Raw genomic sequence first — 12,449 nt, forward strand, 5'->3', positions numbered from 1 at the left:
TTCCCGCATCAATCACAAGTTTGCGTTTGTTTTATTTTTCAGATTGTCGAAAGGCTCTTCCGCTTACCATGGAAAACGTATTCTCGGAATATTTTTCATAAAGGATTATACATTGTATTACTAGGGTGTGCATTTATAATTATAGATATACAGTATATGTGTACATAAAAGTTCATTGCTTACAATTGACTAGGCATCGATTTTAGGATCGCACATGTACATTTAAAAATGTACGTACTACATGTACATACATGTACGCCACAGTACAGCTACTGTAATAAAGATTAAACATTTGAATTCGTATTTCGCCATTTGCAGTTCTCTCATTATATAGTTCATGCATATAGTCAAGATATAAAGAATGAAAATATTCCCCTTCCAGTTATCTATATTCAAATTAAGTCAATTATGCAAAATCAATGATGACAACAACGATGAAGATAGTGATGCAGATGTACACTGAAGATTACTGTAAAATTGCATTGCGACAATTTTCTACGTATATTTGTAACCGGTGTAAGAAACAAAGTTATTTGATCACATATCACATCAAGCAACTCTGCAATTTACAGTTACAAACAAATAATTATTCATACAATGTATAAGTGTAATAAGCTAATTCATTCCAACGTAATCTATAAGAAAGCATATTGTAAACATCAAAACTTTGAATTACGACAGTACGTGAAATGTACTGTCACATTGTACGGGGCACAGGTAAGTTGGGTATAGAGTTAATCTCCCTCCCAAGAAGGTGTTAATTACAGGTGAACTCCGCCCGTGGCCAGCGACAGAGGGTCGACACAAGGTAACACCTGTCGTGACCTTTATACCTGTACAGGTAAAATACCCGTGCGCGTCACGCTGGGAATTGAAGAGATTCAAGGTACAAATAACAACGAACACGTGTGAGAAGTTAATTGTCCAGGTTTTTTTTATTGATATGAACAAAAACGTATATCCGTGTCTGATTTGACACGCGTATGTACACAGTACGTGTGAAGGCTTACAATATAACGTACCTGCTCAGTTCGAATTCTGAACACGTGTTCTACATGTAGATGTAGGTATACTCGTACATTACGGACATTCTTGTATCTGAAGAAATGCAAACGTTTACATCTTTTTATTCCCTTTTCCATTTTCATATAAATACAAGTACTAATATATAAATAATTGCGTTTAAAAATATTTACATGTAGATGCCAAATCTCACCTCTTTCCGTGTTCAAACTCGTCATGTTAATGATTTTTAAACTTCACGAATTTATTTACAAATCTCCCGAGTTGCGTTCTTCGTACGTTGATAATTTTCAACATAACGAGAACAATATTACCCAGCGTGTCTGTAATATCGTTTTTATATTTTTATTATCTGTTTTAGCTATTTTCGTGAGTAATCTTTCAATTGTCGTGGATTTTTTTCTAAAAAAATGCTTTGGACATTAATGTTCTGTAAGACAGTTTCGTTAATATTTGAATTGATTTCGCAGAAATAATAATAACAGAAACATATATACATATATGATATATGCTTCTGATAATAATAATAAAAAAGTGAAAATCACATTAAGTTTTGTAGTTTTGATAATTAATACATTTATTATTTCTGTCGGGAGGAGGAAGGGGTGTTAGGACGCGTGTAATTAACACATCCCATGGTGATCGATGTTGTACAGGTAAATGACGAGCTATATCCTATTTTAATAAGGACGAATAGAGAACAATAGGGGCTAATTACAGGTAAGTTATAGTCTGTTTTAGAAAACGATTTACCAGTGAAACACCTGTGCGATAAAGTCACAGCAAGTACATTTAGTACTCTTCTTTTGACCTTTTTTTTTTATTACATTTTCTTTTCAAAATCACATTATCAACATGCATATCTATTATACCAAAAATATTCGTAACTTGATTTCCCACATCTTATATAATGAAAATCTTACAATCCTGAAATTATTATATATCCATTTTGCCTGAAATATTTATAATAATAAATATTTAGAGATTTACGGCATATGCATCGCTAACTATATGAAGCATTAGCGGCTAAATACTACAATTTTACATCTATAACACATTTATCTGAAGCTTCATATCTCTTATCCTCGGTTTCTTATAAAATTCAAGATCATTCAGATAAGCCACATTGAAATTAAACCCATCGCTAAGTAAAAAAAAACTTTAATGTAAACAATGCGGTAGTTATTTTATCAACGCTGTATTCGAATTAGGACAGCTATGCAGTACGGTAACATACAAATGTAGAAAGTCGATTATTCACCTTAAATACTCTAAACATGTATGTATTTCATGAGACAAGCAAATACTTGTACGATTGTCTTTTTATACGTATATGAATACGTTTTTATGACTCTTGAATACATTGATTAATAAAAAAGAGATTTTGAAAAACATATATTCATGTTACAGCAACGCTTTCTATCGACAGAGGATTTGCTTTGGTCAGCCAATCATAAAAAAAATGTTTTCCACTGAGTGTCACCGATCAGTGTGGGACATAAAAACAGCTTTATTATTTTCTAGGGTTAGGGTTAGGATTAGGTTAACCCTTAACCATTCATACAAAAGGGCAGTGAAAAACATACAGAACACACAGTATATTTAAACAACAAGTTAAACAATTATCAAGGCCGCTTTCCTCAGAGTTTTTAATAAAGAGGCCTAAATCCTGTAGAAATTGTAGATCATTAGAAGACAAAAGTCGTTCCAAATTTTAAAAGAATTTTTCTCGCTGTAAAGTTAACGGTTCGCTTAAAATGAAGTTGGTTTCATTCTCAATGTCGTTACAAAATATGCCAGAAGACGGGGAATCTTTTTAGTGACAGAAGTTATTTACCGTTACAGGTTCTGCTAAATAAATATTGCAAGTTTTGCTGGATTAATATTCATAAAATTGCCCACCAATGAACAAGCGTGTCCAAGTTATCGGTCACTTGTGTTAGAGAAAAACAAAAGCTTTAAAAACATTGGAAATTTCTGATTGAAAACGTATCTTACGATCACATTAAAATATGAAAAAGATTATCAATTATTTATATTTCATATCGTATTCTATAATGAACTGTTCTATATTTTCGATATGACTCAACGTTTCACCGTCTGCCGACGGAACACATATCCCAGGTAATCTTTGCCAGCGTAACACTGAGACCGTGACACTCAAGGACTGTGCTACCGCGATCCGCGGAGGACCGCCCGCTTTGAAGATCCGCGATGAAACGATCGCCGCGGATCATGGTGACATGGCGGATCACCGTGATCACGATGGGTCGCGGAGACGCCGCTTTGAAGATTCTCGGTGACGATTCATGGTGACATGTCACCGCGATTGTCCCCCTTGAGAGATAAGCCGACGCGGAGACAGCGAGACATTTCGATAATTTTAATGGACCGATCTGTATATAACATCCACAACAAAACTCAACAGTTCAGCGACCCATAAAGACACTCAAAGACGTCTGTTAACATCAAATATCTTGTACCACAATTTCGACCAATCAGAAACATAATGCACCATCACTTGCTCATTGAAGTAGTTATTCTGGACAACAATTTAAACACTTTGGTTCAGTGTCTGAGTTTAATCTGTAACCATTCATATTGTAATGTAATAACAAAAACGTTAATTGACCTAATTTCGGGAGAATACATTTTGTTTAGCTGTCTTTACAAAATAAAAGGCTAATATTTGTAGAATGTTTAGCTTACTGCAGTGGTCACCCTCATCACTATAATTGGCACAGTCAGAATGACCGTCACATTCCCAGGACCGCGGCAGACACAGCTTGGATAAGTTACACTGGAACATGTGACTCTCACATGTGTAATCTGAAAAATTCAAAGAAGCAAAATAATGGTTAGTTTATGGGAAATGGTATATAGACAAAATGGTGTCTTAATCAAGTCAGGAGGAAGCTCTTTGAGGATGTTCCCTTTGGAGGCTCTGAGAAAACTCCTTGAGGAAGATCTCTGAGGAAGCTCCTTGAGGAAGCTATCTGAGGAAGCTCCCTGAGAAAGCTCTCTAAAGAAGCTCTCTGAGGAAGCTCCCTGAAGAAGCTCAATGAGAAAGCTCTCTTAGCTCTCTGAGGAAGTTCTCTGACGATGTTCTCGGAGGAAGGCCTTAGAGGCAGGTCTCTGAAGAAGCTCTCTGAGGAAGCTCCCAGAGGAAGCTCCTTGAGAAAGGTTGTTTACAGTGAATTTCATTATGACATAAACCTATGCCTGGGGAGACTTGATCACTTACTGCACTGTTTCTCATCGGAGTTGTCGCCACAGTCGTTGTCGGTATCACACTCCCACTGGTGAGGGATACAGGCACCAGAAGACTTACATCTAAATCCTCCGTCATCACAAGCACCATCTGTAGGCAAAAATTGTTATTAGAAAGAAAGATATCAGTAGAAAGTTTGTTTCAGTGTATTTCTTGATTGTACAAAATACATTAAACTGAGTAGCCCCTAATACATTTAATTAGCTAAAGATATGCCCCTTTTGACTAGTTAAAAGTAGGAAAGCCTGAGAATTACCTTTGGAGAAGACGTTTGGCCATGGGTTATTACTTAAATACTATATATAAGAAGAAACAGGAATCGTTTTCATTTCATTAACATAATAAAATCTCACCTTTTGATGAGTTGTCACAGTAATTTTCATCACTACCGTCCCAGCAGTCTTTGTTTCCGTCACATTTCCATGAGGACAGGATACATTGAGAAGTGGTGTTACAGGGTACGACGTCTTCCTCGTATGGAAACATTTCCAGGTTATCGCACGTCATGTCTGTGATGTAAAGGAGTTCACAATCAGGAGATTGGATTTTATTAGTTTAACATCCTATTAACAGCCAGGGTCATGTAAGGATGTGCCAGGTTTGTTGGTACCAGAATGACAAAGTACCCAGGGAAAAACCACCCACCAGCGGCCAGTACCTGACAACTGCCCCACATGAGATTGAACTAATGAAGCAGAGGTGGATGGCTTGTGGTAATATGTCGAAACATCTTAACCACTCGGCCACCACGGTCACTAACAATAAGGAATGCCAATACAATCGGTGTATGGTTCATCAAAGATGTGAAGATTGGTTTTGGTTACTAGAATCTGTTGTTAGGGGTGTTTAATTTTCATCATTTTCTTATTAAATTATGAATTTTATAATAATTAATTACAGAAAATTTAGGATGGGCAGTTATGAGTACAAAATGATTACATGATAAAATGTTAAAAACCTGAACAATGTTTCCATAATACCCCTTATTCCTTACATACAAATATAACCCCTTTCTTTCATAGAATTACACCATTACTATTCATCGAAGAGTTGTTTGGTTCTTTAGATTTGTTAATCTACAGCATTTCTATCCATTTCTATCCAATATTATTATCACAACTTTTATAAGTGTAAAACAAAATGTTAAATGTCATTGACATATGCATGGTTTTTTAAATATCTTCTTTTTTTTTGACTATCGATGACAACCCTTGATGACTTGAATACCCTGTATATCTTTCACTATAACTGGATCCCCTGCAGTTTGAGTTAACGTGGTTTTATTGTACTTTAGAGGTTAAGAAGTTGATACTTACTACAGCCAACTTCATCATCCCAGTCTGGACAGTCCATGTCGCGGTCACAGCGGAATTGTCGGGCGATACAGAGGCCGCTCTTACACTGGAACTGGGACGTGTCGCACATACAGTTGGCTTCGTCCGACAGGTCGCTACGGTCGGGCGTGCCATCACAGAATTTCTCAATGTGTACACACAAAGTTGGAGCAGGTAAATAGGCCAGGGGCACATGTCTTGTTAGCTGTAATCAAAGACACTGAAATACTCACCAACAACAAATACATTATGGTATTGTACTTGGTAATTTATCAAACAAACTTCACTGTTTTCACATTTGTGATTCCATGAATACCACAAAAAATATTTAATAAAAGTTTCAACAATATATTATACAGTAAACATAAGAATTGTGGTTTAATTTTTATGATGACAAAATATTTTATATTATTTTACAAAAGACTGAAGAAGACTGGCATTGAGAAGATAAGTACTCACTGCAGACATCGGAGTGCTCATCACTGCCGTCTAAACAATCGTTGACACTATTACATCGCCGCTCAATCGAGATGCATGCCTTCTTATCATGACACATAAAGTCTGTCAGGCCACAGGACGTGTTCGCAGCTAAAAGGTCAAAGGTCAACAAATCATCATTATTTCAATCCATGGTTATCTAATCACATTGGTATTATATCATCAAGATCAAAAGTTATTATATTGGCATTCTATAAAGGTCAAAGGTTAACACATCAGTATTGTGTCAAGGTCAAAAGTCAAAGGTTAAAATAATGTAGGATACTTCTTTAAAGTCAAATGGTTACTTTCCAAATTTTTCAGAATTCGAGTAACACAGTCACACATTTGATAACTTTTTTTTCAGAATTGACCTTATTTGAACAATTCGAACAAATTAAGGGAATGAGTTTATTTACTCCAATCAAAATTGTTTACAGAATTACACTGAACATGTAATATGTAAATATATCATATCTCTGATGCTTACGTCCACAGCGTCTGCCATCAGGTAACAGGAAGAGGCCGGGTCCACACGTACACCGAGTATGTTTCAGAATTCAAAACCTTAGCACTTAGGGTCTGAGCACGCAACTCTGTGCAGTCGATCACAACCCTAGTGTTAGGATATGTCATTCTGAAACAAACTGGCATGTTGGCATTTACAACTTGTCGAGAAGGCCAAATAGGCAAAGAGCCTAACATGAAATATAGGTAATTAATCCATGTGATCAACAGTCTGCTAACAGTGCTTGTTGAAATATTGAAACGAACCCCAAGGTCATGCTCATTATGCCCCTGTCGAATACGACATAAACACATAAAAAACTGGTCAATAAGAGGAAGACTTTCAGATCTAAAAGGATCTTCCTTGCTATCAACTCCTACTCTCTGGCGCTGAATCTGACTCCAACGTGTCATAGAGGTGGCTGTTGGCTGAATACTTTGAAACACAGCCTTAAAACAAGAATAGGTTTTAAAACCAGTATACATACATAATGTATTGTCATCTCCAGCAAATTTTTCAACACAAAACCTCTGAACTGTTTGTGCCTCCAACTTAGCTTCTAATGATGCTATGTGCTGTCTGGCCAGTTCCAATTTCTCACTATCACTCAGCTGAGTTGGCACATAGTCATGATCCTGGCTTGGGAGGGGCTGGTGACTGTTGTCTGGATCGACAGGCTTCACTTCAACATCTAGACTTGGATTCTCTCTGTCCATTTAAAAAGAACATACTATTTCCCTTCATTTGTTTACAGAAAAAATATTTCATAAGACATAGAAAATTATGAAGTATCATTTTCACTGACACAAGCTTAAGTAAATATTAACACGTTCATATCAAAATATTTGTTTCTTAGTTAAATTCTTCCGACGTATGAAGTTCTTTTCAAATTGAGGATTCTTTATATGTGAATAAAGAGAAGATTTTTTAACAGTTATTGAAGATAATGAAATGCCCATTATAAAATGCATATCAAATTTCTGACAGAAATATTCTATTTCTATTGTGTAAAAGTAAGTTTTTCGAATGTATGTAGGAGTCCTCTGGGACTCGAACCCAGCATCCAAAACAAATGGATGGTACCAAAATACAAAACTCTGAATACAAACACATCGAAAAACCAACACTGTATCAAACTCACAACACAATCCATAGAAACATAGTTTAGGTGTGATGTATGCTCTATATGTATAAGATTTATATGTACTTTTTCATTTGATATACAATTACCTGTATAATATTTTAAGTATTATACTTATACAAACAGGGGTTTATGTTTCGATACACAATATTCCTCATGACGATTGTCTGTGGGGCCGCGGTGGCCGAGTGGTAAAGATGTCCCAACATATTACCATAAGCCCTCAACCTCTGGCATGCAGATTGGAATCCCGGGGCCATTGCCAGGTACTGACTGGCTGTCGGTGGTTTTTCTCCTGGTTCTCCTGCTTTCCTCCACCAACAAACCTGACACGTCCTTACATGACCCTGGCTGTAAATAGGACGTTAAATAAATCCAAAAGGATTTTCTGTCTAGGTCCAATGTACAGCAATTGAAAACTTCAGCAAGACCTTCAATATTATATCAACAACCTGTATTAAATAAGTCAGATTAAATTTAAGAAAACTAATATGTAAAAACCATATTTCAAGGGAAAATGGAAAATAATATATTATGTATAATATGTATAATAACTTTATTAAAAGCTGAACAAATTTGCTTCGTATAAAATGTAGTGTTTTTTCTCGAAATGTTTTAAGAGTGAAATGAAACTAGTAAAATTAGATAAAAAAGAAAAACTAAATGGAGTTATCAACACAAACTGTGTATGTTAGAAATTTCAAATATATCATGCATTAACTCTCCTTACAATTCAATGAATGGACGCTTTTTAGGAGGTGCTCTCTCCGACCTGGTTTTATTCCATACAAAAACAGTTGGAACTGCTCCCTCCCTCAATTTCTTCATTCCAGTGAGGGTCCTCTGAAAGTCATCCGCGGTAAAATGCTCCGAACACACAAATGTTGACCCCGTTATCTGTAAATAAATGAATGCTATATAACGGCACATGAAAATCAGAAATAACACAGGTTTCAGTGTAAAGATTCTTAAGAGTCTTAAGAGAATAAAATGATTTGTACGTACTGGTACACATATCGTGTACATGTATTTTATGTGTATGTTCAGTTGTAATTATACCATATTCAACCCAGCAAGTGCCCCTCTGTCTTTTTTTGGACTTCAATTTCACTTACTTTGAATTAAATGCAGAGTGAAAATATGAGAACTCTGTTGGTTTGCTAACTGATTATATTTTTGAAAATTGATTAATTTACTTTGTAAAAACAATGCATCAAAGGCTAGTCCAAATTTGTATTTATTCAGTGCCCCGGACCCTATTTGCTTCAATTTTTTATTGGGTCAAATATGGGGTATTTTTTATAATGTTCAGGGCCTACTTAGCTTGTTCAAAAGGTGATTATATGCTAATTATCAAATTCTCAAATTCAGAGTCTATAACAACATTGTTCATATTCAAATTTCTTTTAATATAAAATATTAACTTTACACAATATATTATTTTTAAACTCCATTCCTTTCATGCTCGCTGAAATATAAATACAAGTTTTGCAGCTTTGCAGCAGAGGAGAAGTGAAAAAATATATTATGGAATGATTTGAGTTACCGGTAATCACCTTTTGAACAATCAGGACAGCTGGTGTATAGGTATTATCACAATTTATAACAAGAGGCCCAGAGGGCCTGTATCGCTCACCTGGTTTGTAATGCCAAGTAATGTTCTGAATACAGGTTCATTGTTTCTTTTCTGAAGGAATCTTAATATTAACCTCTAAATCCCCTATTGGGCCCCACCCCTCCCGCCCCCAGGAGGTCAGAGCCAAAATTTATACAAGTTCTGTTCCCCTTCCCCCAAGGATGTTTATGGCCAAATTTGGTCACAATCCAAGCAAAACTCTAGGACAAGAAGTGATTTATAGGATTTACCTCTATTTCCCCTAATGGGCCCCACCCCGTCCTGTCCTCGGGGGGCCAGAGTCAAAATTTATACAAGTTCTGTTCCCCTTCCCCCAAGGATGTTTGTGGCCAAATTTGGTTACAATTCATGTAGAACTCTATGACTAGTAGCGATTTAAAGGATTTACCTCTATTTCCCCTATTGGGCCCCGCCCCTCCTGCCCCCGGGGGACCAGAGCCAAAATTTAAACAAGTTCTGTTCCCCTTCCCCAAAGGATGCTTGTGGCCAAATTTGGTTACATTCCATTCAGAACTCTATGACTAGTAGCGATTTAAAGGATTTACCTCTATTACCCCTATTGGGCCCCGCCCCTCCTGCCCCCGGGGGACTAGAGCCAAAATTTATACAAATTCTCTTCCCCTTCCCCAAAGGATGTTGATGGCCAAATTTGGTTACATTCCATTCAGAACTCTATGACAAGTAGCGATTTAAAGGATTTACCTCTATTTCCCCTATTGGGCCCCACCCCTCCTGCCCCTTGGGGATCAGAGCCAAAATTTATACAAGTTCTGTTCCCCTTCCCCCAAGGATGTTTGTGGCCAAATTTGGTTACAATCCATGTAGAGCTCTAGGACAAGTAGAGATTTAAAGGATTTACCTCTATTTCCCCTATTGGGCCCCGCCCCTTCTGCCCCCGGGGGGTCAGAGCCAAAATTTATACAAGGTCTGTTCCCCCTCCCCCAAGGATGTTTGTGGCCAAATTTGGTTACATTCCATTCAGAACTCTATGACTAGTAGCGATTTAAAGGATTTACCTCTATTACCCCTATTGGGCCCCGCCCCTCCTGCCCCCGGGGGACCAGAGCCAAAATTTATACAAGTTCTGTTCCCCTTCCCCCAAGGATGTTTGTGGCTAATTTTGGTTACAATCCATGCAGAACTCTAGGACGAGTAGCGATTTAAAGGATTTACCTCTATTTCCCCTATTGGGCCCCGCCCCTCCTGCCCCTGGGGGACCAGAGCCAAAATTTATACAAGTTCTGTTTCCCCTCCCCCAAGGATGTTTGTGGTCAAATTTGGTTACAATTCATGTAGAACTCTATGACTAGTAGCGATTTAAAGGATTTACCTCTATTTCCCCTATTGGGCCCCGCCCCTCCTGCCCCCGGGGGACCAGGGCCAAAATTTATACAAGTTCTGTTTCCCCTCCCCCAAGGATGTTTGTGGTCAAATTTGGTTACAATCCATGCAGAACTCTAGGACAAGTAGCGATTTATAGGATTTACCTCTATTACCCCTATTGGGCCCCGCCCCTTCTGCCCCCGGGGGTCAGAGCCAAAATTTATACAAGGTCTGTTCCCCTTCCCCCAAGGATGTTTGTGGCCAAATTTTGGTTACAATTCCATTCAGAACTCTATGACTAGTAGCGATTTAAAGGATTTACCTCTATTTCCCCTATTGGGCCCCGCCCCTCCTGCCCCGGGGGACCAGAGCCAAAATTTATACAAGTTCTGTTTCCCCTCCCCCAAGGATGTTTGTGGTCAAATTTGGTTACAATTCCATGCAGAACTCTATGACTAGTAGCGATTTAAAGGATTTACCTCTATTTCCCCTATTGGGCCCCGCCCCTCCTGCCCCCGGGGGACCAGAGCCAAAATTTATACAAGTTCTGTTTCCCCTCCCCCAAGGATGTTTGTGGTCAAATTTGGTTACAATCCATGCAGAACTCTAGGACAAGTAGCGATTTAAAGGATTTACCTCTATTTACCCCTATTGGGCCCCGCCCCTTCCTGCCCCCGGGGGGTCAGAGCCAAAATTTTATACAAGGTCTGTTCCCCCTCCCCCAAGGATGTTTGTGGCCAAATTTGGTTACATTCCATTCAAAACTCTATGACTAGTAGCGATTTAAAGGATTTACCTCTATTACCCCTATTGGGCCCCGCCCCTTCTGCCCCCGGGGGACCAGAGCCAAAATTTATACAAGTTCTGTTCCCCTTCCCCCAAGGATGTTTGTAGCTAATTTTGGTTACAATCCATGCAGAACTCTAGGAAGAGTAGCGATTTAAAGGATTTACCTCTATTTCCCCTATTGGGCCCCGCCCCTCCTGCCCCTGGGGGACCAGAGCCAAAATTTATACAAGTTCTGTTTCCCTTCCCCCAAGGATGTTTGTGGTCAAATTTGGTTACAATTCATGTAGAACTCTATGACTAGTAGCGATTTAAAGGATTTACCTCTATTTCCCCTATTGGGCCCCGCCCCTCCTGCCCCCGGGGGACCAGGGCCAAAATTTATACAAGTTCTGTTCCCCCTCCCCCAAGGATGTTTGTGGCCAAATTTGGTTACAATCCATGCAGAACTCTATGACTAGTAGCGATTTAAAGGAAATGTTGACGGACGGACGGACGGACGGACGACGGGACGGACGGACTTTGACGACGACGGACGCCGCGCCATGACATAAGCTCACCGGCCCTTCGGGCCAGGTGAGCTAAATAAAAATTAGTGTCTTGTTTTATTTAGTTACTGTATCTTATAACGTTGTTAAGCAATTTTAGGAATACTATCTCTGTTTTGTGAATTTTGTCCCATCATACCCATATGTCGGGGGATTATCTGTATATTATGTCCCATATATGTGACCAGCTGACTCTAAACGGAAAATAAAGTATTTTTATCTTAATCAGCATATCATGCATTGAGGTTATATAATACAATGTGCTTATATTTTATATGACAATATTTATATTGCACTCACAGTTCTAGCGATGTTAACAACGATTAATTTCTGTTTTATCCTGTCCTTTATACTGTAGACATATATAATATGTTACCTGCTGCATGTACTGTGCATTTGAAA

General features: G+C 38.1%; 1 protein-coding gene and 1 long non-coding RNA gene across 3 annotated transcripts in view; both read right to left on the bottom strand.

Moving 5' to 3' along the window:
* LOC138310219 (uncharacterized) overlaps window positions 1-12,449 on the bottom strand; it is a 146,191-nt gene that overhangs the window by 12,571 nt on the left and 121,171 nt on the right. The gene's annotated exons all lie outside the window — the stretch shown is intronic.
* Window positions 3,117-6,710, bottom strand: LOC138310769 (very low-density lipoprotein receptor-like). Its single transcript, XM_069252104.1, has 7 exons — window positions 6,596-6,710; window positions 6,088-6,216; window positions 5,611-5,833; window positions 4,648-4,803; window positions 4,268-4,384; window positions 3,695-3,852; window positions 3,117-3,419 (listed from the first exon to the last, which is right to left on the bottom strand). The coding sequence occupies exons 2-7, from the start codon at window positions 6,106-6,108 to the stop codon at window positions 3,117-3,119; spliced, it is 978 nt and encodes a 325-aa protein (XP_069108205.1). The 5' UTR covers window positions 6,109-6,216; window positions 6,596-6,710.

This window comes from Argopecten irradians, chromosome 16 (assembly GCF_041381155.1).
Source record: "Argopecten irradians isolate NY chromosome 16, Ai_NY, whole genome shotgun sequence".
Lineage (NCBI taxonomy): Eukaryota > Metazoa > Mollusca > Bivalvia > Pectinida > Pectinidae > Argopecten > Argopecten irradians.

Bases quoted from the DNA above. Each gene is read 5' to 3' on its own strand.
- LOC138310769 (XM_069252104.1), bottom strand. From the start codon at position 6,108: ATGAGCACTCCGATGTCTGCA. The intron at 5,834-6,087 runs GTGAGTACTTAT...CTTTGATTACAG, and splicing joins TGAGCACTCCGATGTCTGCA to CTAACAAGACATGTGCCCCT. The intron at 3,420-3,694 runs GTAAAGACAGCT...TGTTATATACAG, and splicing joins AAATATTAGCCTTTTATTTT to ATCGGTCCATTAAAATTATC.